This window comes from Bos taurus, chromosome 4, assembly GCF_002263795.3.
Source record: "Bos taurus isolate L1 Dominette 01449 registration number 42190680 breed Hereford chromosome 4, ARS-UCD2.0, whole genome shotgun sequence".
In the NCBI taxonomy this organism is placed as follows: Eukaryota; Metazoa; Chordata; class Mammalia; order Artiodactyla; family Bovidae; genus Bos; species Bos taurus.
In genome coordinates, this window is record NC_037331.1 from 87,091,553 (window position 1) to 87,116,687 (window position 25,135).

The 25,135-nt window shown below is 40.1% G+C and overlaps 1 protein-coding gene across 11 annotated transcripts in view; it reads right to left on the reverse strand.

The window, feature by feature from the left end:
- Nucleotides 1-25,135, reverse strand: part of CADPS2 (calcium dependent secretion activator 2) — a 580,156-nt gene that overhangs the window by 357,087 nt on the left and 197,934 nt on the right. For all 11 annotated transcript variants that reach the window (XM_059885593.1, XM_005205640.5, XM_059885595.1 and 8 more), the window contains 1 exon segment: nt 14,392-14,724. In XM_059885593.1, the coding sequence (XP_059741576.1) occupies nt 14,392-14,724 (333 nt within the window).

The following is a 25,135-nucleotide window of genomic DNA, read 5'->3' on the forward strand; positions in this document are numbered from 1 at the left end:
TGAGTTGGAAAGATGAATATACATAAGTAGAACCAGGTTTGAGATGAGAAAAAAATAGCATTTTGAACCTACCGATTTTGAGAAGTTTCAGATACAGAAGTCTGCCACAAAAAGAGTAGAAAGAAGAGCTGATCCATGTGAACAGGGTGAAAGAAAGTGATATTCAAAATAAGCATAGTGAAATAAAAAAATCACTGCAATACTTTCAGTGCAACAGTCCTAACAGCATCTGATTTCTCAAACAAACAAACAAGGTAGCAAGTCTATTTATATGTTTCAAACACTGTTCCTCTTGGTACCAAACCATGTACATAGTAAGTTCACACACGTCTGATGAGGCTTCATAAAAAAGATATAAAGGCCATTCATCTGGAGACATTCACATCAGAATCATGAAAACACTTTGCAAATAGGATACAACATCATTTTTATACATTTAAAAAGAGGCCTTTCTACCAGTCTGTAACAAATATTAATAGCTAGAAACATCACTGTTACCCATTACACAAGGAAAATCTTACTAAGATAATGATCAACTGGCCCTGCTCTATCTAAAGTGATTAGGGAAAATGGAGGTATTTCGTCTTTTTCTGGTCTTAAGCAGACGATTCAGGATATCATGACCCCAATAATCAGCTAAAAGTGTTAAATTCACAGAATACTCTTTGTAAGCATACATCAATCCCTCTTCTTTAGCTTTTTCAAGTTTCATTTTTTTAAAAAGTGCTTTGTAAGAACAAGTTTTCCTGACCACCTACCAGAAGAAATCAAGGTTCTGTGGTCCTTATATTTCTAAAAATCTGAAAGCAATAGACAACTAAGAGTCAAGTCTGATGCTATGAGCCGGACACATAGAAAGCACTTGGTAAATTGTTTTCTTTTAATAAAATGATTCAGTATACTAGATAGCAGGAATTTCTTGACTAATATTCTTCACTGCTAGCTGATTCCCTGAAGTTTTCCTGTTAATACTTCTTTTTTACCTTCCTGGTTCTTCGCTTAATCCTCTCCAATCAGGTTTGCTCCCTAACACTCTAGAAAAGCTTCCCATGTCAACAATGTCTTCCACTTGATAAACTCAGGGGTCACTTTGCTTTCACGTGGCATGGGTAACCACTCTCCTTGAAATGTCTTTCCGTGACTTTCCTGACACCAACCCTTTCTGGTTTCCTCCTCCATCGCTGGCTCTTTCCCCTTTTTGCAACCTCTAAATCCTAGTGTTGCAGGTTTCTGCCCCGGGCCCCCCTTTTTTTGGAGGTCCAAACTCTACAAATATGATTTCATCATGTCTCATGACTTAAAATCTTACCTTTATCAAAACGATTTCCAAATCTTTATCTCCAGCTCTGATCTCTTGTTGAAATTTCAGGCTTCAACTACCACCTACCATCATTGACAACTAACATTCTGATTTCATCAGGTACACAAGGGAATGCTTAATTTTCCCCCTACATATGCCTCCACCCCACAACATTGCTCCATAGGAAGAGGGACTGCCATATACAGATAGCCTGGATCAATATCTGAACAGAATGGGTACTATGTTGAAAGAAACTCGAATCAGCAATGCCCCTATCAGACCAGGGTTAATATAAATGTTCCATCAGATAAACATAGACAACATAAAATGGAAGAGAGCCATTAAAGCATACTATTTTTTCTATAAAATGTAAGGGAGAGGAATAGGTAGATGGTACCCACAGTTCTAGAGAACAGTATGTCTTAAACTACAGACTCAAGTTGTTCCCATTTTCTGCTTGAATTCCTGGGCTTTCATCATATCCCTTTTAAGACAAGGGCTTCTCAGGTTGTGCAGTGGTAAAGAATCTGCTGCCAATGTAGGAAATGTGTGTTTGATTGCTGGGTTGGGAAGATCTCCTGGAGGAGGAAATGGCACCCCCCTCTGGTATTCTTGTCTGGAAGATTCCATGACAGAGGAGCTTGGAGGGCTACAGTCCATGGGGTTGCAAAGAGATGGACACAACTGAGCGCGCACAGGTGCCTTAAGGCGAGCAGGTGGTTGAGTGCTCTGACTCAGATTAAAGCTCCAAGTGTGGGAACAGAGGAGGATTCTGAAGCCTAATACAGGGTATGGATCCAAGAGAATATGAAGAGAGATGCCCAAGTGAAATCCAATTGTCTAGGAACTTCATAAACCAACAGAGGAAAACAGGAGCACAGTAGGGCAAGAAGCAGAGCCTCAAATCTACTCTAATGATTAACATGTAGGTCATGTTCCATTTTTGTCTCTAGCAATGCTGGCTACGCCCAAAGGTCAGGTGAGACAGGGGATGGGCCACATGCAACCCATTCTTTAGAACACAGAGAGCAATCTTTCCAGAATCCCAACTCGCTCCTGTCATTTCCTTTGCTCACAGACCAACAGTGTTCCCTATTATGTGATAATCCCAAGCTCTTCCAACTAGCATACAAGGTCCTTAATATTCATGTCCTTTCCTAACTCTGTAGCCTCATCTGTTAGTTCAGCAAGACACAAACCCCACAGATACCAAGCCATTTCATTCTCCTTGTGCCTCTGTACATGTTGTTTTCCTCCAGCTCGCTAAATTTCTGTGCAGCTTCCAAAATTCAGGAACTGTCCTCCTCAGAACCTTCACTGAAGCTCCAAAAGAGGACTGAGTTTCCATTCTTCCAAATCCTTTCTTCTTCTGGGCACACAGCTAGACTGTTTCCCAGCCTACTCTACAGTTAGAAGTGACCATGGCATGAAGTCCTCAAATGAACTGTCAGGTCCCCAGGGGTCCTTGGGTCTCAGCCATCACACGGGAAAGCGGTTACAAAACAGACACTAGGCCCCACGTCCACAGGCTGTTTCACTTAGTCTGAAGTGGGGCCCAGGAATCCAGTGGCTTTTAAAGCTCCTCAGGTCATTCTAACGTGGAGGGGAGGAGCACTAAAGAAATCCATGCAGAACATCCAGTACCAAATTAAGATACTGCCATCCATGTGCTCACATACTGCCTCATAAATAACCTCAAAGACACACTGATTAACTATACCACTCATCATTTCTCCTTTACATACCTGTCTCCTGACCACACCAAACACTGTGAGGAAAAGAATAAAATCTTGTCATTTTACCTTGACTGAAAGGATAAAATCTTGTCATTTTTGTATCTTCATTGTCAACCGGTATTTTTAGAAGGAATTCAACAAGCGTTTTTGAGTGTATAAAAGAAATATGTTTATCACATATATTTAATTTTAATTTTGATAGGATATTTCATTAACATATTTTCATGAAAAATTGAGAACAGCATTCATATTATACTTGGAACAATAGATTCATATAATTTTTTATTCATGAATAGATGAAATAGGTCACAAAGCACATTGGCAAATACACTTTTCCCTTCTATTACTATTACAAAAATGCCTTATCTCTGTAGATTTCTGTTGTCTTATCATGTAAAATAATGTGGAAATATTGGAATAAAATCCTAATTTCAACAGGCCAGATCAAGGTAAAGAAGAAAAGCCTAAAAATAATGCACAGAATGTCTGATGGTAGGCTATATTTTTATCTGATGAGATTCGGGAGAAAGCAAAAAGAAATTAAAACATTTTAGGAGAAATCTTACTTAGAAATATTTTTATGTAGCTCCCCTACACATGAGTGAAAGTGACAGTCACTCAATCATGTCCTGACTCTTTGTGACCCCTTGGACTATAGCCCACAAGGCTCCTCTGTCCATGGGGATTCTGCAGGCAAGAATTCTGGAGTGGGTTGCCATTCCCTTCTCCAGGGGATCTTCCCAACCCAGGGATTGAACCCGGGTCTCCCTCATTGCAGGCAGATTCTTTACCATCTGAGCCACTGTATACACAGAGGCCAAAGATTAGAAAAAAATAATAATAATACAAAGGCAAATGAAGCAACACTGATAAAAGCTATAAATTGATTTAAGAATATAATACAGTAGTATTCACAATTTTTAAGCCTTAATTTTTAGAGAAGAAATTGATTCAATATTATTAACCAAACTCTAATTCATTTAACGGAAATCAGATTCATCAACTTATATCATGATACCTTCACTTTTAAAAGTGAATATGTATATAAACTTTATAGCTATTCCAATTATTAAATTCAGGATTTCAAAAGTCAGGTATTATAAGATCCAATCAGTCTCAAGGTCTTCAGTTGCTTCTTGCTGTTTCCTAAAACATGACAATTGCCATTTAATGACATTCACTTGAATATTTCCCTCAAGAATTTTGAGATTTAAAATTACACTCACAAGGAAAGATATACCTTGCTAACAGTCATTTCCTCAACTTTATTTTCCTATCTAGCAAATGACTGTTATTAAATGTAATTGTCTCTATAGAATGTGCTTTTCTATATTTGCCAAAGTAGACAAATTATGTTAAAATGTATTATCAGCCACATGCTACTATTTGAGAAAAAAGATGACAGTGGTGAAAGGCAGCTATCAATTTCCTCTGAGAATGCACATCTCTATGTTCCCTTTACAACCTTGATAGTGGGTCTTCAGAACAGAATGCCTCATGGTTTCTGCACTTTCAAACGAAGACTCTCATAATGAGAGATGCAAGAGGCATTGCAACTGCCTCTGTTATTTTATTTTTTAATTTCTAGACCTGAAGCACTTAATCTCCAAAGCTGAGAATTCTTAGTGAAAGGAAATCATAAGATTGAACACAATACTTTTTAACTATTCATAAATATTCCTGTTTATTCCTTACAAACATCCAAACAATTCAGGAGTATTACTTTACAGTTCTTAAGAGTCTGCAGGATATAAGGAACTTGGAGGAGGAGTGGGGGGCTGTATTTAAAGAGGAAGATTTAAGTTAACTTTGCTTTGACTCTTGAGTAAACATGGGTGAGACTTTCTGCAGTGAATGGAATGAGATTATGAAAGATTAATGAAGATTGCCTTTGGCAGAAAAGATCAGGATTTAGATGGCTGTAAAATTCAGTTAATTAATCCTCTTAAAATACAGAGGTAGAAGAGGGAGAATGACAGCCTGTATATGGGACTGTGTATTCCACTGCTCAGACTCTGCTTATTTTCATTTAGGAGTGTGTCTCTGCAATCTACAACAGCCTTACCCACAAGTGCTAATATCACCTTAAACCACAGCCCCAACCCCTCCTTATACTAGCAGCTCCCCGCGGCGCCAGGGTCTGCTTATATCTCCATACCTGCACATGTTCGTCCCTCCCCCAGAATACACAGCATCTTCTTGTCCTCCTGACCCTCTTTCATGACACACCTGAAGATTACACAGTCCTCCCCAACGTGGCATCTTCAACCTCAAGAAGGTGTATCAGGGACTGACCACATCACTGAGGCACGTACAGCAGTGCTTTTCTTTTCTTTTAAATGAAAGCTAGCAAATAACTAAATCTCACGTCTATGTTCACATCTGTATTCCCTACAGGATTACACAGAATGGGTCAACTAATTGATTTGAACAAACCGCACCTTCCTTTGTCATATTTTTAAATAATCTTTAAAAAGCATTTCATTTCCATTCAAAGAAAGGCAGCTGATTCATTACTAGTACCACTTAGGCAACAGTATTTTAATTAAAAAATAGGTGATTAAAAGGATAAAAATTATACCCAAGACTATAAAACACACAGCTTTAATATCAACTAGCTTCCTTTTCCCAAGTGTAACTGTATTTACTTGAAGTCCACTGCATTTCCTTAGAGTTACCCTGAAATTAAACCTTCTACTGACAGACTGGGCTTCTTTCACCCTTGTTACGTTAATACCCTGATTCAAGTAAATGACGGCTAATGGTGTCAGATTGTGGTATTGTTATGTTGCTCATTGCTGAATGTACACTTTGCGCTCTTTTCCATCTTTTTTCCTTAGCATTTTGTGCTCCAATGCACACACAATATTCTCAAACCAAAGAAACCAAAATCGGACAGTTTTAATAGCACAATCACTCATCTATGTCATATGTGGGCTGTTCTTATGCTTTATTTCTGATATAATGTAAATAATTTTTCTTTTGATTATCTCTGGTTTCATAACTTAATTATGATATGAGAGTTTCTTTTATGCCTTCATTCTGAATTTATTAAGTTCTTGGCTTTGACTGGAAGTCACAGAAACACCTATGCTTTTTCAGAAGATGGCTTCCTATTTTTCCATTCTAGATGCAATTCCCAGGGCTCTGGGACAAGGGTTACAAAACCATGTGTGGTTCTTGCTGGCTGTATCTCTCATTCATATCCCTTCCTTCCCAAGTCCCCAGGGGCTGTCTGGCTGTAGACTTCCTGCATGTCTTAGCAGAACAGCTTCCTATTCTGAGCTTCTGACTCTGAAGCAACAACATGTCTTTGAGATCTCCTAGGAGGGCACTCCTAGGAGCATTACTGACTCAACGGACATGAACTTGAACAAACTCCAGGATATGGTGAAGGTCAGGGAAGCCTGGCATGCTGCAGTCCATGGGGTCACAAAGAATTGGACACGACTGAGAGACTGAACAACAAGGAGGATGCTGTTGGCAAAAACAAGGGGTCAGACAAGGGTAAATAAATACAGAAGCAAGAGTGTTACACTTAGCAAGAGCCTCAGAGCTTTTCTTGAGACCCAGGGAAAGTGGAGAAAATTCCACCAACATGGCACCCCACTCCAGTACTCTTGCCTGGAAAATCCCATGGATGGAGGAGCCTGGTAGGCTGCAGTCCATGGGGTCGCTAAGAGTCAGACACGACTGAGCAACTTCCCTTTCACTTTTCGCTTTCATGCATTGGAGAAGGAAATGGCAGCCCACTCCAGTGTTCTTGCCTGGAGAATCCCAGGGACGGGGGAGCCTGGTGGCTGCCATCTATGGGGTCACACAGAGTAGGATACGACTGAAGTGACTTAGCATAGCATAGCATACCTGGAGCCAGGTGCCAGCCACTCAGCTAGCTTTAGACCCTCTCTGCTCCTCCAAGCCCTGCTCTCTGGATTTCTCTCCTCACATCATTCCTTTCCTATACTGGGCAGGCTATTTTCTGTGGTTTCTATAATCTTTTCTTTTTTAAATTCTGTTGAAAGACAACAAAGGAACAGATAAGATAGATTGGTTCTTGACAGGGAAAAAAAAGAATCTCAGCTGTTTTTCTCAACAATCCATTTATTTTCCTCATTTCTGAAAAGTGATTGTTATTCCAAAGGAAAGCTCTTTGCTTATGTATGAGTATTTTTGTAATTTAAGTTAATCAAAAAATCTTTAAGCTTTTCTTTCAAATCTTAGAAGTGAAGAGAACTCCAATTTCAGCTCAGACATGTAAAGAGCTTGGAAGATGTCATCCTTCTTGTCCTTACAATAAGAGTTGGAGAAGCTGAAAATCAATGACTTTTCTTCACTTATGGGAGAACTGAGGTTTCAGGGCAAACCACTAACCCAATATCTGGAAACACAGGCAAAACAGAGAGATACTACATTTAGAGCAGAAGTCAATGGATGCCAGAAATATAGAATCATTTATCTGACAAGTAATTTTGGGCACATAACTAGAAGCTGAGGGCCGAGAGTGAGAAACCCCTGGGGTTGTAACCATAAGGGAGCTTCCATGCTTTCCTGGGCTTTCTTCCAGTAACCTCATCAAATTCTCACAGTAAGGATCCAAGACGGTTTCACATGTGGACTTGGCAGGGAGAGGGGAAGAAAAGCCATTGTTATACCTCCCTGATTCTTCTCCCTAACAAAGGGGGAAAGACTTGGCTAGAGGAAAACATGGAAAAACAAATCCCAGCTAGAGGAGGAGGAGGCTGCCCTCTCTAGTCCTCTGCAGTCTTTCTGTCATGTCTATAGGAAATAATAACAAAAACCCCAGTGTGAACAGGGTCAAGATTTCAAGGAAATACATAGGGATGGTTCAGCTAGGGAAGGACATAAAGGGATGTAGAAAGAGAAAAAACAATATTCATGGACAAAGGATAGAAACATCTGTGAAGTTTACTGCGCTGAGATACTGTTGTTGTTGCTCAGTCCCTAAGTTGGGTCTAGTTCTTTGTGACCCCATGGACTGCAGCCCACCTGACTCCTCTATCCTCCTCTATTCCCCAGACTTTGCTCAAATTCATGTCCATTGAGTCAGTGATGCCATTTAACTACCTCATCCTCTGTTGCCCCCTTCCTCTTTTTGTCTTCAATCTTTCCCAGAATTGGGGTCTTTTCTTCTGACATAGATCCTCTGAAAGACTGAGACTTTATCAAATTGTAGAACAAACACACTCCCTTCTCCCCAACACCTTACCACACTACCAGTGGCTCCAGAATAACATCTGGCCATGCCTAAAAGAGCTGCAAGATGCACTCTGAAGAGGAATACTTAGGGAAGACGAAGTCAAGACAAGAGACAAAGGCAAGGACACTAGAAGAATTTAAAGCTTCTTATACCTGTGGCTACAACAAATATTAAACCCAACCAACCTCCCAGTCAGACTAACATTAGTGCTGACACTAAAGGCAAATATATCACAGCATGTATTACCTGATATTACACGTCTGGCTTTCAACAAAATGTTACAAAGCATGTCAAAAGGCAAAAAAGAAAAAAGAACAGTCTGTGGAGATAAATCATGCCTCCAAATCAGATTAAGATGTGACACAGATGTAGTTAAGAAACAAGGAATTTAAGTAACTGTAATGCAAAAAAGCAAAATGGCTGTCTGAGGAGGCCTTACAAATAGCTGTGAAAAGAAGAGAAGCTAAAAGCAAAGGAGAAAAGGAAAGATCTACCCATTTGAATGCAGAGTTCCAAAGAATAGCAAGAAGAGATAAGAAAGCCTTCCTCAGCGATCAATGTAAAGAGACAGAGGGAAAAAATAGAATGGGAAAGACTAGAGATCTCTTCAAGATAATTAGAGATACCAAGGGTACATTTCATGCAAAGATGGGCTTGATAAAGGACAGAAATGGTAGGGACCTAACGGAAGCAGAAGATATTAAGAAGAGGTGGCAAGAATACACAGAAGAATTGAACAAAAAAAGATCTTCATGACCCAGATAATCATGATTGTGTGATCATTGACCTAGAGCCAGACATTCTGGAATGTGAAGTCAAGTGGGCCTTAGAAAGCATCACTACGAACAAAACTAGTGGAGGTGATGGAATTCCAGTGGAGCTATTTCAAATCCTGAAAGATGATGCTGTGAAAGTGCTGCACTCAATATGCCAGCAAATTTGGAAAACTCAGCAGTGGCCACAGGACTGGAAAAGGTCAGTTTTGATTCCAATCCCAGAGAAAGGCAATGCCAAAGAATGCTCAAACTACCGCACAATTGCACTCATCTCACACGCTAGTATAGTAATGGTCAAAATTCTGCAAGCCAGGCTTCAGCAGTATATGAACCATGAACTTCCAGATGTTCAAGCTGGCTTTAAAAAAGGCAGAGGAACCAGAGATCAAATTGCCAACATCCGCTGAATCATTGAAAAAGCAAGGCAGTTCCAGAAAAGACATCTATTTCTGCTTTATTGACTATGCTAAAGCCTTTGGCTGTGTGGATCACAATAAACTGGAAAATTCTGAAGGAGATGGGAATACCAGACCACCTGATCTGCCTCTTGAGAAACCTATATGCACGTCAGGAAGCAACAGTTAGAACTGGACATGGAACAACAGACTGGTTCCAAATAGGAAAAGGAGTACGTCAAGGCTGTATATTGTCACCTTGCTTATTTAACTTATACGCAGAGTCCATCATGAGAAACGCTGGGTTGGAGGCAGCACAAGCTGGAATCAAGATTGCTGGGAGAAATATCAATAACCTCAGATATGCAGATGACACCATCCTTATGGCAGAAAGTGAAGAGGAACTAAAGAACCTTTTGATGAAAGTGAAAGAGGAGAGTGAAAAAAACTAAGACCATGGTATCCGGTCCCATCACTTCATGGCAAATAGATGGAGAAACAGTGGAGACAGTGGCTGACTTTATTTTTCTGGGCTCCAAAATCACTGCACATGGTGACTGCAGCCATGAAATTAAAAGACGCTTACTCCTTGGAAGGAAAGTTATGACCAACCTAGACAGCATATTAAAAAACAGAGACATTACTTTGCCAACAAAGGTCCATCTAGTCAAGGCTATGGTTTTTCCAGTAGTCATATATGGATGTGAGAGTTGGACTATAAAGAAAGCTGAGCGCCGAAGAATTGATGCTTTTGAACTGTGGTGTTGGAGAAGACTCCAAGGAGATCCAACCAGTCCATCCTAAAGGAGATCAGTGCTGGATGTTCATTGGTAGGACTGATGTTGAAGCTGAAACTCCAATACTTTGGCCACCTGATGTGAAGAGCTGACTCATGTGCAAAGACCCTGATGCTGGGAAAGATTGAGGGCAGGAGGAGAAGGGGACGACAGAGGATGAGACGATTCGATGGCATAACCAACTCAATGTACATGGGTTTGGGTGGCCTCTGGGAGTTGGTGATGGACAGGGAGGCCTGGCGTGCTGTGGTTCATGGGGTCGAAGAGAGTCGGACATGACTGAGCGACTGAACTGAACTAACAGTATATTGAAGGCTCTAATGGAAAAAGTTGAAACGATACAGCTGAGTAATATAAGTAGGGAGATGGAAACTCTAAGAAAAGAGTCAAGAGGAAAATGCTAGAAATCCAAATCACTGACAAAACAATGCCTTCCTGCGGATTCTTTCTTTAGAATCAGAATTCTTCTGAGGAAACAATCAGCGAACCTGAAGGTCAGCTGCAACTTTCCTCTCTAAAATGCGAAGAGAAAAAGAAATAAAAAGCAAACCAAAGACAAAACACACACACAAAACAGAACATTCCAGAACTATGAGGAGTAGCATAACTAGACATAAAAAAAGATAACTAAAATACTAGCAGGAGAAGGTAAAGATAGGATATAAGGAACATCTGAAGTTAATAATGGATGAGAAGTTTCCAAAGTTAATGACAGACACCAACCCTCAAATTCAGAAAGCTGAAACAAACTCCAAGCAAGAAAAATACTAAAAACTCATACCTAGGCAGGCATATCATATTCAAGCTACAAAAAACTAAGATAGGGAGAAAATATTAAAGGAAGCCAGAGGACAAAAACAAACAAAAACACAAAAACAAAACATCTTACTTAGAGAGAATCAAGTATAAGAGCTTCATCAAATTTCTCAGAAACCACACAAGCAAGACAATGGAGTAAAATCTTGAGTATTAAAAGAAAAAAAAAAAAGATATAGTAAGTCTATATCTAGGGAAATTATCCTTTAAACATAAAGGAGGAAGAGACTTTATCAGAAAAACAAAAACTGGGTGAATTCATTATCAGTAGTCATGCCTTTCAATAAATGTTAAGTTTTTCTGATAAGGAAAATGATGCAGGTCAGAAACTTACACATGAAGAAAGAAAAGTGTCAGAGAAGGAATAAATGAAGGTGAAATTATATATGTGTGTATCTTTTATTTTTATTATTCTTAGTTGATCTAAAAGTTATCTGTTAAAAGCAATAGTAGTAACCATATGATGGGTGAATAGAAGATACTATAGGTGAAATAAATGACAGAAATTTCACAAGGAATGGGAGTGAGGAATTGAGAATTCTCTACTATGGGAGAACTCTACTACACTTGAAGCCCTATAGTGTTAATTGAAGATGAGCTTGCTGCTGTTGCTAAGTTGCTTCAGTCGTGTCCGACTCTGTGCGACCCCAAAGATGGCAGCCCACCAGGCTCCTCCATCCTTGGGATTCTCCAGGCAAGAACACTGGAGTGGGTTGCCATTTCCTTCTCCAGTGCAGGAAAGTGAAGTCGCTGAGTTGTGTCCGACTCTTAGCGACCCCATGGACTGCAGCCTACCAGGCTCCTCTGTCCAGGGGATTTTCCATAGATTATGTTAAAATGCATATTGTAAAACCAAGGGCAATCACTAAAGACACTTTAAAAAGATAGGCAGTACATCAAAATAGGCTATAAAATGGAACAACACAAAAATCCAGTTAAAATTAGAGAAGGCAACAAAAAGGAGGGGAGACAAAGAGCAAACACAAAAAAGTGCCAGCGCTTACAAAGACTGGAATTTGGTCCAGTTCTGTCACTTTAAATACAATGGTCGAAACACACCCATTAAAGGACAGGTTGTCAGACTGGGTTAAAAACAAAAACAAGAAGTAATGTGCTGTTTATAAGAAATCCATTTTAAACAAAGGATCAGATAGGCTACAAGTAAACAGATGGAGGAAGATACACCATGCTAACCTTAACCAAAAGAAAGTTAAAGTATACTCAGCCATGAAAAGGAATGAAAGAGTGCCATGTACAGAGACGTGGATGGACCTACAGACTGTCAAACAGAGTGAAGTGAGGTCAGAAAAAAAAAGACTTGTATAATATCGTTTATATGTGGCATCTAGAAAAATGGTACACATAAAGTTTCTTGTAAAATAGAAGGAAGATTCACAGATGTAGAAAACAAACTTATGGATACCAAAGAGTGAAGTTGGCAGGGGTGGGATGAACTGGGAGATGGGAATGACACACATACACTGCTATGCATAAAATATACAACCAATGAGAACCTACTGCATAGCACAGGGAACTCTAGTCAATGCTCTGTAGTGACTTAAATGGGAAGGAAATTTTAAAAGAGGGCATATGTACACATATAACTGTTTGATTTTGCTGTACAACAGAAACTAACTCAATACTGTAAAGCAACTATACTCCAATAAAGATTTTTAAAAGAGAAAGCTGAAGAAGCCATATGAGTGTGAAACAAAGCAGACTTTGGAAAAAAGAAAAAAGATTATCAAGGACAAAACTGGAGTTTATATGAAGAGGTTAATTCCACAAAAAGACATAAAATGCTAAATGCGTACGAACTTAAAAAGCATCAAGATACAGGAGGTTAAGTACCAATAGAACTGAAGGTAAAAAATACATGCATTATTATAGATGGAGATTTAAACTAGAAGTATGTTCCAGACCACAGAGGACAGAAACCAGGGGGTCAAAAGTCAAAACCCTTACTGTAGAAGTCATCTGCAAAAGTAAGCAAAAGATTAAATTTAACACATCTTGAATTAATTTAAAGTCACAAGTCCACAGGAATTTATGTGAGGACCCTCTAAAATTCAGGATAAATTCTAAAGCATTTGTAATAATGGATGTTAGAGGTCTATCTGCTCCATTAAGACTTCAGTACATAGAGAACAAATATTTTATTTGGTTTAGGTTGGTTTCCCCAACACCTAGCAAAGTTTTTGACTTGCATAGTTGGTAAACATCTACTGAATGTCTAAAGCTGACTCTTACTAATAAATTATGCTCATCAATATTTAACTATACAAGTGAGTTACTGTTTCATTAAAAATACAAAGTCCCAGTTGTGCTTCTTTTACAATGGAAGATTTTAGCTTTACAGGCATCCTCCAATATTATCAAAACCACCACCTGGTTTAATAACAAGTGAAAACAATTACAGTGAATGCATGAATTGTTCACAGGGTTAAGGTTCCACATTGCTTGTCTATTAATTAACTCTGCTAATTTATTCGCTGGAAATGATTCACAAATTAGTAATGCAAAGTAAATGACACATAGAATACAGAAATTGAGAAGCAGATTTGCAAAAAGATTTAAAATAAATGTAAACATATGTACATTATAGAAGTATCACTCTTAATGAACACACAAATTTTAAAATGCCAGAATTTTGTCAACTTAAATTGTTTATTAGGGTACAGTTCAATCATTTATACAACTAAAATAAGCAGACAAAATACAACTATGGAAGGCATACATTTAGACAAATCATAGGCTCTAAAGATGAAAGACATGGAACAAACCAGACATTTTATTCAATTTTTGATATGCATGATTAAAATAACAACTGAGGAGCAAATATATTATTTATTCTGCCACTACTGAATTATGAAATTTAGCAACCTTCTTCAATTCATTCTCTCTGGCTGGGTTAAGGAAGGAAAATTTTGAAATTTCAGTCACTGCCATACAACTCTGAAGATGAGTATCATATCTTTTCGAAAAATTATTTTGCAGTGAGGAATACCTATTTATGATAAATTGCCCAGCTTCTTCAGATAACAAATGATTTTCACTTTACTATTCAGGGCATGCCCCATATATACCCAATAGGTACAAATCTGATGGTCTAAGATAGGGCACATGAGAACTACTACTTGTTGAATAAAATGCACAGATATTCTTCTTCTCCTATCAAATAATTCTTTAAAGCTTCTTCCAAATGTCATTATCTGACTTATTAAAATTCAGTTTCACTCAAAATTTCAAACAAAGTGATGAGAGAACGTAAAGTACCTCTTTATAGGCTTGCAAACACTTGGTATTCATTTTCTGAGTCAGACAGCAGAATAGGAAATAGCATTATCACTTACCTGACATGCATTATAAAGAAGTTGGTGTTCTAGTTTTTTAATCCCCAAAATCTGTTGAAACATTTCATAGAGTTGTTCCTTGCTCAGAATAAGTTCAGACACAGCACTCAGGGCCATTCTGTTTGGCGGTTTACACAAGTCCTCTTCACCCCTGTAAATGGCATCATACTTGGCTATCCAGGAACTCAGCACTGTCTCTTTGCTCAAGCCGTCGATTTCTGGCAAACTCCGCACACGTTTTTCTATGTTTTTCTTAAACACCTCTCTGAAGTCATTGGCAGAACATCCTCCACTCTGAACCATTCTGGCCACTCGATCACTCTTCAGAAAAACCTGAAAACCAAACAAAAAATAAATAAAAAATAAAAACCCACTTCCAATTAGGTGGGGCCACTAATACCAACTGCTTTTAGCAATCCAAGAGTTATGACACCAAACATTCTTCAGTGGTTCAAATGTTTTGTAAAACATGCCAACTCGTGACAAAATAGAGGCTCCAAATCATCTCTCTTAAAATGCCGAAATATTTAGGAGAAAAAACAATGAGTTTTGAGGACCTCCTAAGATGATCCGTCCTTGACTTACAGACTCCCCACATGAAGGTCATGTGGGGGGATCTCTGCAACTGATACCCTTAAGAGTTGATTGAGAAGGTAATTGGTGAGATGACCCAGCTTCTCTATCTGTACTTGGGAGTTCTGAGTAGTTCTTCAGTAAGGAGAAGGTTTGAGAAACTGAAAGCTATCAGTGTTGTAAGTCTAGTATCTAAGTCAATACCCTCTGGGTACAATCATTAATCACCACTCCTGTACAGATGGGGGTGGGGTACACCTGTTCCCATGCATGACTTCACCAGCTCCCCGATTTCTCATACACTTCTCACAGCTGCAAAGAATCCACGATGAAAAAGCAAAATCTAAGAAACTTCTAGCTGTCCACGAATGCCAGGTAAGAAATAAAATACAATGACAACTAGGGAGAGAGACACTTTTGAAGTGGGTAGGAAGAGATGGGTGACAAGTAGTAAGGTCATCCTGTGTGGGAGACATCAGACTTGGCCTCATCTCTCTCCTTTCTTCTAAGTCAAAGACCCAATTATCAACAAACATCAGTCAGGATTCATGAAACATTGATTCTGTTATTAATATTCCTATGAATCCTCTATAGGTCACAAGAGACTGATTTCATTCCTGTTTTCTTCCTATAATAACAAAATATTCTTCCAAAGAGCCTGCTGGACTATTTAACATAGCCCCCATGAGTTCCATCCATTGCTGAGACTTCTGGAACACAAGTTAATATCAATCATTTTCCTAAGAACTGACTCAGGATACCAAGGTGCTCCTAAATCAAGACCCCACTCCCTGTTCTCTGCTACTACCATGTCTGTCTGCGTGCGGGCCAGCAGCACACACGGTCCATGCAAAGCAGCCCCAATGACTGCCATCTGAGCTACCATGTCCTAAACCTTGGCCCCACTTGATTTCTCCCTTTTTCAGACCATTCGTACAAAATGCTGTTTCCTATCTTTGCTCATTGGCCAGGGGGTATTCCTGACTTGAATATTTTGGTTGACTAAATTAGGATGGTATCACTGACTCAATGGTCATGAGTTTGAGTGAACTCCGGGAGTTGGTGATGGATAGGGAGGCCTGACGTGCTGCAATTCATGGGGTCACAAAGAGTTGGAGAGGACTGAGCGATTGAACTGAACTGAATTGAACTTACTAGCTTATGGCAGACAGTGAAGAGGAATTAAAGAGCCCCTTGGTAAGGGTGAAAGAGAAGAGTGAAAAAGCTGGCTTAAAACTCAATATTCAAAACACTAAGATCATGGTATCCGGTCCCATTGCTTCATGGCAAATAGATGGGGAAAAAGTGGAAACAATGACAGGCTTTATTTTCTTGGGCTCCAAAATCACTGCAGACAGTCCCTGCAGCCATGAAATTAAAGAAGCCTTGTTAATTTTCTGTTTAGTTGATCTATCCATAGGTGTAAGTGGGGTATTAAAGTCTCCCACTATTATTGTGTTATTGTTAATTTCTCCTTTCATACTTGTTAGCATTTGTCTTACGTACTGTGGTGCTCCTGTGTTGGGTGCATATATATTTATAATTGTTATATCTTCTTCTTGGATTGATCCTTTGATCATTATGTAGTGACCTTCTTTGTCTCTTTTCACAGCCTTTGTTTTAAAGTCTATTTTATCTGATATGAGTATTGCTACTCCTGCTTTCTTTTGGTCCCTATTTGCATGAAAAATCTTTTTCCAGCCCTTCACTTTCAGTCTGTATGTGTCCCCTGTTTTGAGGTGGGTCTCTTGTAGACAACATATGTAGGGTTTTTTTTTTTTTTTCTAATTTTATTTTATTTTTAAACTTTACATAATTGTATTAGTTTTGCCAAATATCAAAATGAATCCGCCACAGGTATACATGTGTTCCCCATCCCGAACCCTCCTCCCTCCTCCCTCCCCATACCATCCCTCTGGGCCGTCCCAGTGCACCAGCCCCAAGCATCCAGCATCGTGCATGGAACCTGGACTGGCAACTCGTTTCCTACATGATGTTTTACATGTTTCATTGCCATTCTCCCAAATCTTCCCACCCTCTCCCTCTCCCACAGAGTCCATAAGACTGTTCTATACATCAGTGTCTCTTTTGCTGTCTCGTACACCGGGTTATTGTTACCATCTTTCTAAATTCCATATATATGCGTTAGTATACTGTATTTATGTTTTTCCTTCTGGCTTACTTCACTCTGTATAATAGGCTCCAGTTTCATCCACCTCATTAGAACTGATTCAAAAAAAAAAAAAAGAAGCCTGCTCCTTGGAAGTAAAGCTATGACAAAATTAGACAGCATATTTAAAAGCAGAGACATTACTTTGCCAGCAAAGATCTGTCTAGTCAAAGCTATGGTTTTTCCAGTAGTCATGTATGGATGTGAGAGTTGGACCATAAAGAAGGCTGAGTGCCAAAGAACTGATGCTTTTGAACTGTGGTGTTGGAGAAGACTCTTGAGAGTCCCTTGGACTTCAAGGAGATCCAATCAGTCAATCCTAAAGGTAAACAATCCTGAATATTCCTCGGAAGGACTGATGATGAAGCTGAAACTCCAATACTTTGGCCACCTGATGTGAAGAGCTGATTCTTTAGAAAAGATCCTGACGCTGGGAAAGATTGAAAGCAGAAGGAGAAGCGGACAACAGAGGACAAGATGGTTGGATGGAATCACCGACTCAATGGACATGAGTTTGAACAAACTCTGGGAGATGATGAAGGACAGAGAAGCCTGGCATGCTGCAGTCCATGGAGTTGCAAAGAGTAGGACATGACTGAACAACTGAACAACAGCTTATAAGGGTTGTGAATTTTATAGCAGGCAAACATACGACACATATACACAATGTTTCCTCTTTTTTTTTTTTAACCAGCTATGGCCCAATTACAGTTAATTCTTAAGCCACAGGTATAAGAAGAGTGCATTTATTTAAATCAAGGAAAATAAATTAAGATACTTAACAGTATATTTTACCTAAAAACGCCTTTAACTATTATACATCTAAATACACCGGGGTGTCTCCATCTCTTTTCTCCTCCTCCTCTAACTGCACTGCCAGTGTCAACCCACTGCTTTCCAGTCTGGCCTTCTATGGCCCTGCCTCTGGCAGCTGGCACAATTTTACAGGGTGCTGGAGGGACACTGGAGGAAGAGGGCTCTAGTTCTTAAATCTTTTCATCTGCCTACAGGCACAGGGTACCATCCTTGGGGCAGCTTCTCTGCAGACCCCAGGGCTGGTTTAGAGAGGCACCCCTCCCCCTGGCAGGTTCCTGGGCATTTGTGTGGTGTGGCACTGCAGGAGGCAGACTCCTGTGGGTCCCACTGGTACAATACGGCGGTGAATGTCTGTGTAGGACACACCACATCTCCTCCAGTGAGATGTGGCCCCCAGCCTTTGGGATGAAGGGAATGGGACCCTCCTCCAGATCTGTTGCTTCCTTGGGGGGCTCTGCTGCCTGTGTCTGCTACTCCTATATTCTTGCATTTTCTTTACCCACTGTAGCAAATCTCTCATTGTTTATAATACATTTTCCTGTTCAATTATTGTGTGGTTTCTATCTCTAGATTGCACCATGATACAGAAATACTGAAATGTTACATGGAAGACTACTTCTAAGGGGAAGACATTTGAAATCGAAACAATTTTTTAAAATGTAGTAATCATATAAAGCTGGAATGGCAAGATATTTTTAAAGTACAACATAAATACCTTATGACTGGCTTCAGAAAAACATTTAATTACTTTGATATCTAATGCTTTTAGCTGGCAGGGGTTTCAGTTTTTTTTTCTCCTCCAATCTCTTCTGCTTAACAGTTAGTATTAAATTCTACCAAGTCACCAAACAGTGTTTCTGAAGCAAGGGCACTGAGGAACTTAGGTTTATAAAGTCTTAATTTCCCCTATAAAACGATACCTACACTCATACTGACTCTATCCAATTTCATGTTACTGAATCAACATTTCCTAAGTGGTAACAATGTGTCAGGCATTTTGCTGAGAGTTGGGGACACAAAGTGAACCAAAGACCTTGCTCTCAAATAGCTGGGAACACCTGAGAGAGAGGACACACAGAAGCCTAGAGGACTAAAGCTATGCAAAGGGAGGGAAGAGAAGGAGGTTATAAACTCTGTTATCTGCGGGGCAAGGTTGGGGAGGAGGGAAAAACAGGAAAAGGGCCTATGATCTGAATGACCTGTAGGTTGAGTAAGGAGAAAAAGGAGACATTTCAGAAAAATACAACAGAAAAAGCAAAGAAGTATAAAATCGCAAGACCTTTTGAGGGAAATACAAGAATTTCTATACTTCAGAAATGTTAAATATAAGGGTGAAGGGAGCAAAAGTTGTGCCAATCACACCAACAGAGACCAGATGGCAGAATGCAGTTTGTGCCAAGCCAGGAATCTGAGCTCTGCCAGAGGGTCAGGATGATGGCTGGGTATCCTCGTTGCTCAAACACTGAGAAGCACAGTTTAGACAAACGATTGGTGGTGACAATCAGCCAGAACAGAGATTGGGATCAGCTACCAAGAGAGCACAGGAGACCAGGCAAAAAGCACTAAGGCCTTGATCTAGGGCAAGCATCGTGGGCTAGACAGAGAGGCAGAAGGGAGACAATTAACACATCCTGATGAGTTCTAGGACGTGTAAAGGCAAGGAAAACACGATGATTCAGTTTTTACTGGGGTGTCTGGATTCCACTAGCCACAGATGAATACAGGCAGAACAACATGTGGAGGGCAGGGGTTGCAGATGGTGGTGGGTAGATGGGGGGAGGGGCATGGTCATTGATTATTAGTTTAGTTTTGATAATGGCCATCTTTGAAAACCAAATAAAACAGTATCAAAGTATGGAACAAAACTCTCTGAAATACCTACATTTACAAACCGGGCAGAAGAATGGGATTGAGGGGAAGGCGGGTAGTGTTACAGAAAAAGATGGAAAAAAAATATGACATGTCAGCAGTCAGGAGAGAATCAAGTACCACAAAGACTGGCAGAGATTTGTCTCTACCACCGTCAAGTCACCTGTGGCAGAGAAGACTGGTAAAGAGTAGGGAGTGATCTGCAGCAGGAGACGACACCTTGTAACCAAGTTAAGACAGCAAATATAAACTGTCCTTCTAGAAAATGTGGGTGAAAAGGAAAATGAGAGGGAGGGAAAAAGCTGAAACTGGGAAATGACACGTAGGCAGTGAGGGAGACCAATCAGGAAACAAGGGCGGTGTGAGGTCTGGATGACAGAGAACGGTGAAGTATGTCACTTGTGAGACTAGCATATGGAAGCCTGCCATGCGCTCTCCCATCCTTGCCCAGGGTGGTTGGGGCTGGATGTAAGATGCTCTGAGGCAAGGAACTGAGGTTCTCTGTCTAATAGTCCTCTGCAGGCAGCCCAGAACCAAGGGAGTGGGGTGGAAAACAAATTCTTTAGCCCAGTTGAGCCACAGGATAAGTGTGGTCTCCATGGACAGCTTGATGGCAACTTCGCAAGAGACTCATGAGCTCTCCTTACACATCCCACTGAACCCTTAATTTAACAAACTTTGAATGGGATTCATGACTTTTCCCATTATTTGCTCACCCTTCTGCCCATCTGCTTCAGTGAGCAGCAATACCTCCCCCTCCCTTCTGGAGAGACCTGGAAACTCTTCGTAACTCCACCATCTCCTCCATGTTTATTTCCCAACATACACCTTCTCACTGAACCCTGCTGACCCTACCCACCCCCAAATCCTTCTGAAATCCCTCCTCACCTCTTCATGCCCCTCACTGAGACTAAGGGTAGCTGCCTCTTAATTGGCCTTCCTGCCTTGGAAATTTTCCTGACAGCCACTCTCTACTCTGATCTTCCCCCCTACTCTGATCTTCCCCAAGTTGTGCTCTTCACTGATTTAAAAAAAAAAAAAAAGTTATTTTTAGTCTGATCATTTAAATTCTTATCTAGCTTAAAAATTCTTCTCTGACTTGCCACCAAAAGTCATCAGCAAGGCCTTTGAGGTCCTACACTTCAACGGGTGCCAAACTACCTACCACTCTGGCTTCATTGCAAATGGCTCTGTCACTCAGTCTCCATACCCTGCCTCCACCATCTTTCCTTCAAACTCTTCCCATTATTCATCTCACAACCCCCCAAGTCACCTCTAAGCCGCTCTCCAGATGCCCACTAATGCCCTGAATCATCCATAACCTATGTTGTTTGTATGCAATCCTAGCACCCTTTCTTTTTCCTTCAAAGTCACTTGTAACTGTAATATGTAGTTGTAAATTCTATTATATTTTACTCACATGAGGCTAAGTTCCATGAACCCAAATACAGTTTCACTCACCATTGTATTTGTGGCACTTAGTACTGGGTTGGCCAAAAAGTTAATTCAGGGTTTTCCCATAAAATCTTACTTTTTGGCCAACCTAATACCAAGGCAAGCACTTACAGAGTATCCACTGAATGAGAGAATGAGGGGCGAATAAACAGTTTGGATGGTTAAACTAATAATTCAATATTTCCCCTCCATGCAACTGTATAATTTAAATAATTAACCAGTATGGTTAACTGAATTTCAGTTATATTTACAGAAGAAAGAAGTATAGGAAATGGACCCTGTCCATATGATGGGAGAAGGAAAGACATCTCAGGGAAAGAGGCACAATAAGTGATGTCACAGAGAACCAGTTCAGTGAGAAAAATAAGATGTACACTGTTTAAAAACCATACTATTGTCTAATTCTCAACCTGTGCTGTTTTTGCAGAAATGATAGTTTAAAATTTTTCAGATGTTGTAAGTTATGAAACTGTAAAAATGATAGGTTTAGTCTCATTAGGTTGCAACTATTTTGATTCCTGTGTCCTTTCATAATAACACTTACCAAGTTAAAGGCAGGTAAAGTGTGACCCCGTGCCGATGCCAGTCCCAGATGCTCGTCTCTGTGTCTACGGTGCCTTCCTCTCTAATGAAATTCTGTCTGAAGAACATGTAACTTGGGGCTATCCTGGCACAGAAGTGGCTTCAGGAATTTAGTTTACAAACACACCCACTGATAAGCAGATTTTGTCTCCCCAGAGCTCTTAGTATATTATCTCCTTTCATCCTCATCATTCCTGTGCCTTATTTCACTATCAGTCTCTTTGACAGATCAAGTGGGTAGGCAGAGAAGTGACTAGCTGAAAATCACAAAGTTACTGGGAGAATAGAGACTGAATCCCCACCTTTGGAATTTAAAAGCAACATCCCTTTGCTTTTTCTTCTTTCCCACTCTTCCACCCGACTATACCCCTCCTCCTCCTACCAAGGGTTCACCCCGAGAGCCATATAGTATGCTGGGTGCTGGCCAACACTTATGGAATTACCAACCAGTGATCTCCTTCTGAAAAAGCCACTGAACACACCAATTCAGCATGGCGGGGTGGGGGTGGAGGTGTGATGGTCCTGACATCAGAAAACTAACACCGTATGCATGCTGCCTTTCTCCACATCTTAGGGACTTTTAACGTGTACATGGGTCCTCTGATCACCACCAACTGCCACCCTTTCCATTCACCTGCTAAGTTTGTAGACCATAGAAGTTACTGACTATCTTCAAGTCATGGTGAACTAACAACAAAATTGAAATGTGGTGACTGCAACAAGCAGCTATATCTGCAAAGGCTAAGTCTGCTCAGCTGTCCAAATAAAACTTCAAATACACTTTTTTTTTTTTTTTTTTACAAAAGTACTTATTGTTCACATATTGCTTTTGATCTGAAACATGCATTGCTTCTTGATTCAAAAGGATTGTATAATGATGAGAAAAACATTATCTGCTTGCCAAATCATCGTGGCTATCTCTGAGATGGTTCCTGGGAAGGCTGCCAGCATGTTTTCAGCCAGAAAAACACTGAGAAAGAACAAGAGCCCCACTTACAAGAGATGCCTTTTTCTCCTTAACAATAACAAAGAAAACACTGTAATAATTTCAATAACCTATGTAGCCCGTGGATAAACCCTTTCTTAAACTATTTTTCAGGTGTTATCAAATCCATGATCAATTTTTTTGGTAACAGGGATGAATTTAATTTTACTAGATATCAAGTAATTCCCAGTTTTCCAGTATTAATACCATTATTTCTTATCAGGTCACGTCTCATGCCTAAAGCTAGTTGACAGATTATTCCCTGTTGGCACTATATAATTTCAGGCGTTCCACCCATCCAAGTCTCCCTCAACCTATCTTTCCAGCATTCTCTTCCACTGCTCCAAAGAACATACTTTCTGTTCCAATAAAGAAAAATACTTAACCTCCAACAGACTCCACCCCAATAGCACATCCATTTGTTCCATAAATATTTAACAAAACATACTCCATGCTGGGCAATGTGCTCAGTGCTGGGGATTTACTGGTGAGCAAAATGGTATAGGTTTGCTGCCTTCACAGAACTTATAGTGGAAGAAACAAACTACAGAAACTAAAATGACTGTGGAATGATGAATGTTACTGAGAACTGAGCATTTTGGGCATGATAAGAGTTTGTAGCAAGGCTGTGAATCTACTGGAGGAAGTCACAGAGCTTCCCTGAGGAGGTGAATGAGGGATGAAGACAAAGAAGAAATCAGTTGAGACGTGAGGGGAGACCAAGGGACAGTGGGGTGACTGGGACACAGCTGGTCTCAGTGGGCTTTGGTGAAGGGAATGAACCTACAGTGATGAGAGAGAAGGGACTATAAGTCCTCAAAAGGTGTCTAGTCTTTATCCCCAGAGCATGGACTGCCATCCAAATGCTCAAGTCAGGGAGTCACATGAGAAAGACTGCATTTGAAAACAGCTGAAATTTATTCCAGGGTCTTTATTTATATTAACCTTGAAACATAAAGTAGGTGGTGGTATCTATTTTAAAGGTAAGAAACTAAAGCACAGAGAGGTAAAGACACTTGTCTGAGGTCACACAGCCGAACTGTAGAGGAGTGAAAATTTAAGCCTAGACCATGCAATCAAATGTGATGATTTATCAACTTATGGCTCATTAAACTGAAGGGGAAAAAGTAAGGAGCAGACAGAACGAAGAGAATCAGGCAGAATATACTCCTGTCACTCTTTCCTACTTTGTGAAGCTGTCCACAGTTTATGCCACATGTTCATTCTGGGCCTTCTTGTTGCTGCTGCTGCTAAGTCGCTTCAGTCGTATCCGACTCTGTGCGACCCCACAGACGGGAGCCGACCAGGCTCCCCCATCCCTGGGATTCTCCAGGAAAGAACACTGGAGTGGGTTGTCATTTCCTTCTCCAATGCATGAAAGTGAAAAGTGCAAGTGAAGTCGCTCAGTTGTGTCTGACTCTTCGCGACCCCATGGACTGCAGCCTACCAGGCTCCTCTGCCCATGGGATTTTCCAGGCAAGAGTATTGGAGTGGCTGGGCCTTCTTAGCATTGTCCATTCTCTCTGAAGGTAGGAAACATACCTGTTCTCCAGTGAGCAAATTCGGTACAGCATCATTATATCTCTCTCCTGCTTAGACTATGAACTTCTTTAGAACCACACCTTTAAAAATCCTCTGTACGGTATGGTATCATTTGATAGGCAAATTTTGAAGAAAATAATGAGGTCCCTGTAGTCCTAATGGATTTTGGAAAGTTATTAAATCCAAATGGGGGTGTTTTAACCAGTGTGGGATGAAGTTTTCACTGATTGAATGTAAAGAAATGAACACTAAAAGTAATTTTAATAAAGCTAAATTTATTCCATATATTATTTGTAGAAATCATAGACACAAGTCACTTCTCTGTAATACAATGCTGTCAACAGTAGATGGTGGGTTAGTTTTGTTTGTTTTGTAGTGGTTCATGACCTTTCTTGGCAAAAAATATTTGACCTTGGTGGTTTTTCCTTTCCTTTCTGATCCATGAATTTTAAAGGTTTAGAAATCACTCCTTTAACCAGTCCCATTCCCTTCAAAGATGTTAGGAAACTGTAACTTAAAACTGACAGCAAACTTAAAACATATACACACACACACATACACACATATAGGTAAGTGATATGTCTAGACCTTTATAAACTGGGAAGCAGATGCTCTCAAAAGATCCTGCCTTATAACTTATCTAAATTCCTTATATCAACTCTTAAAGCCCTTAAAGCAGATCTAAACCCCTTAAACTACCAAAGGCTTCTCACTTTGTCTGCAGTAGGAATTGAGATGACTTTGCATTCAGA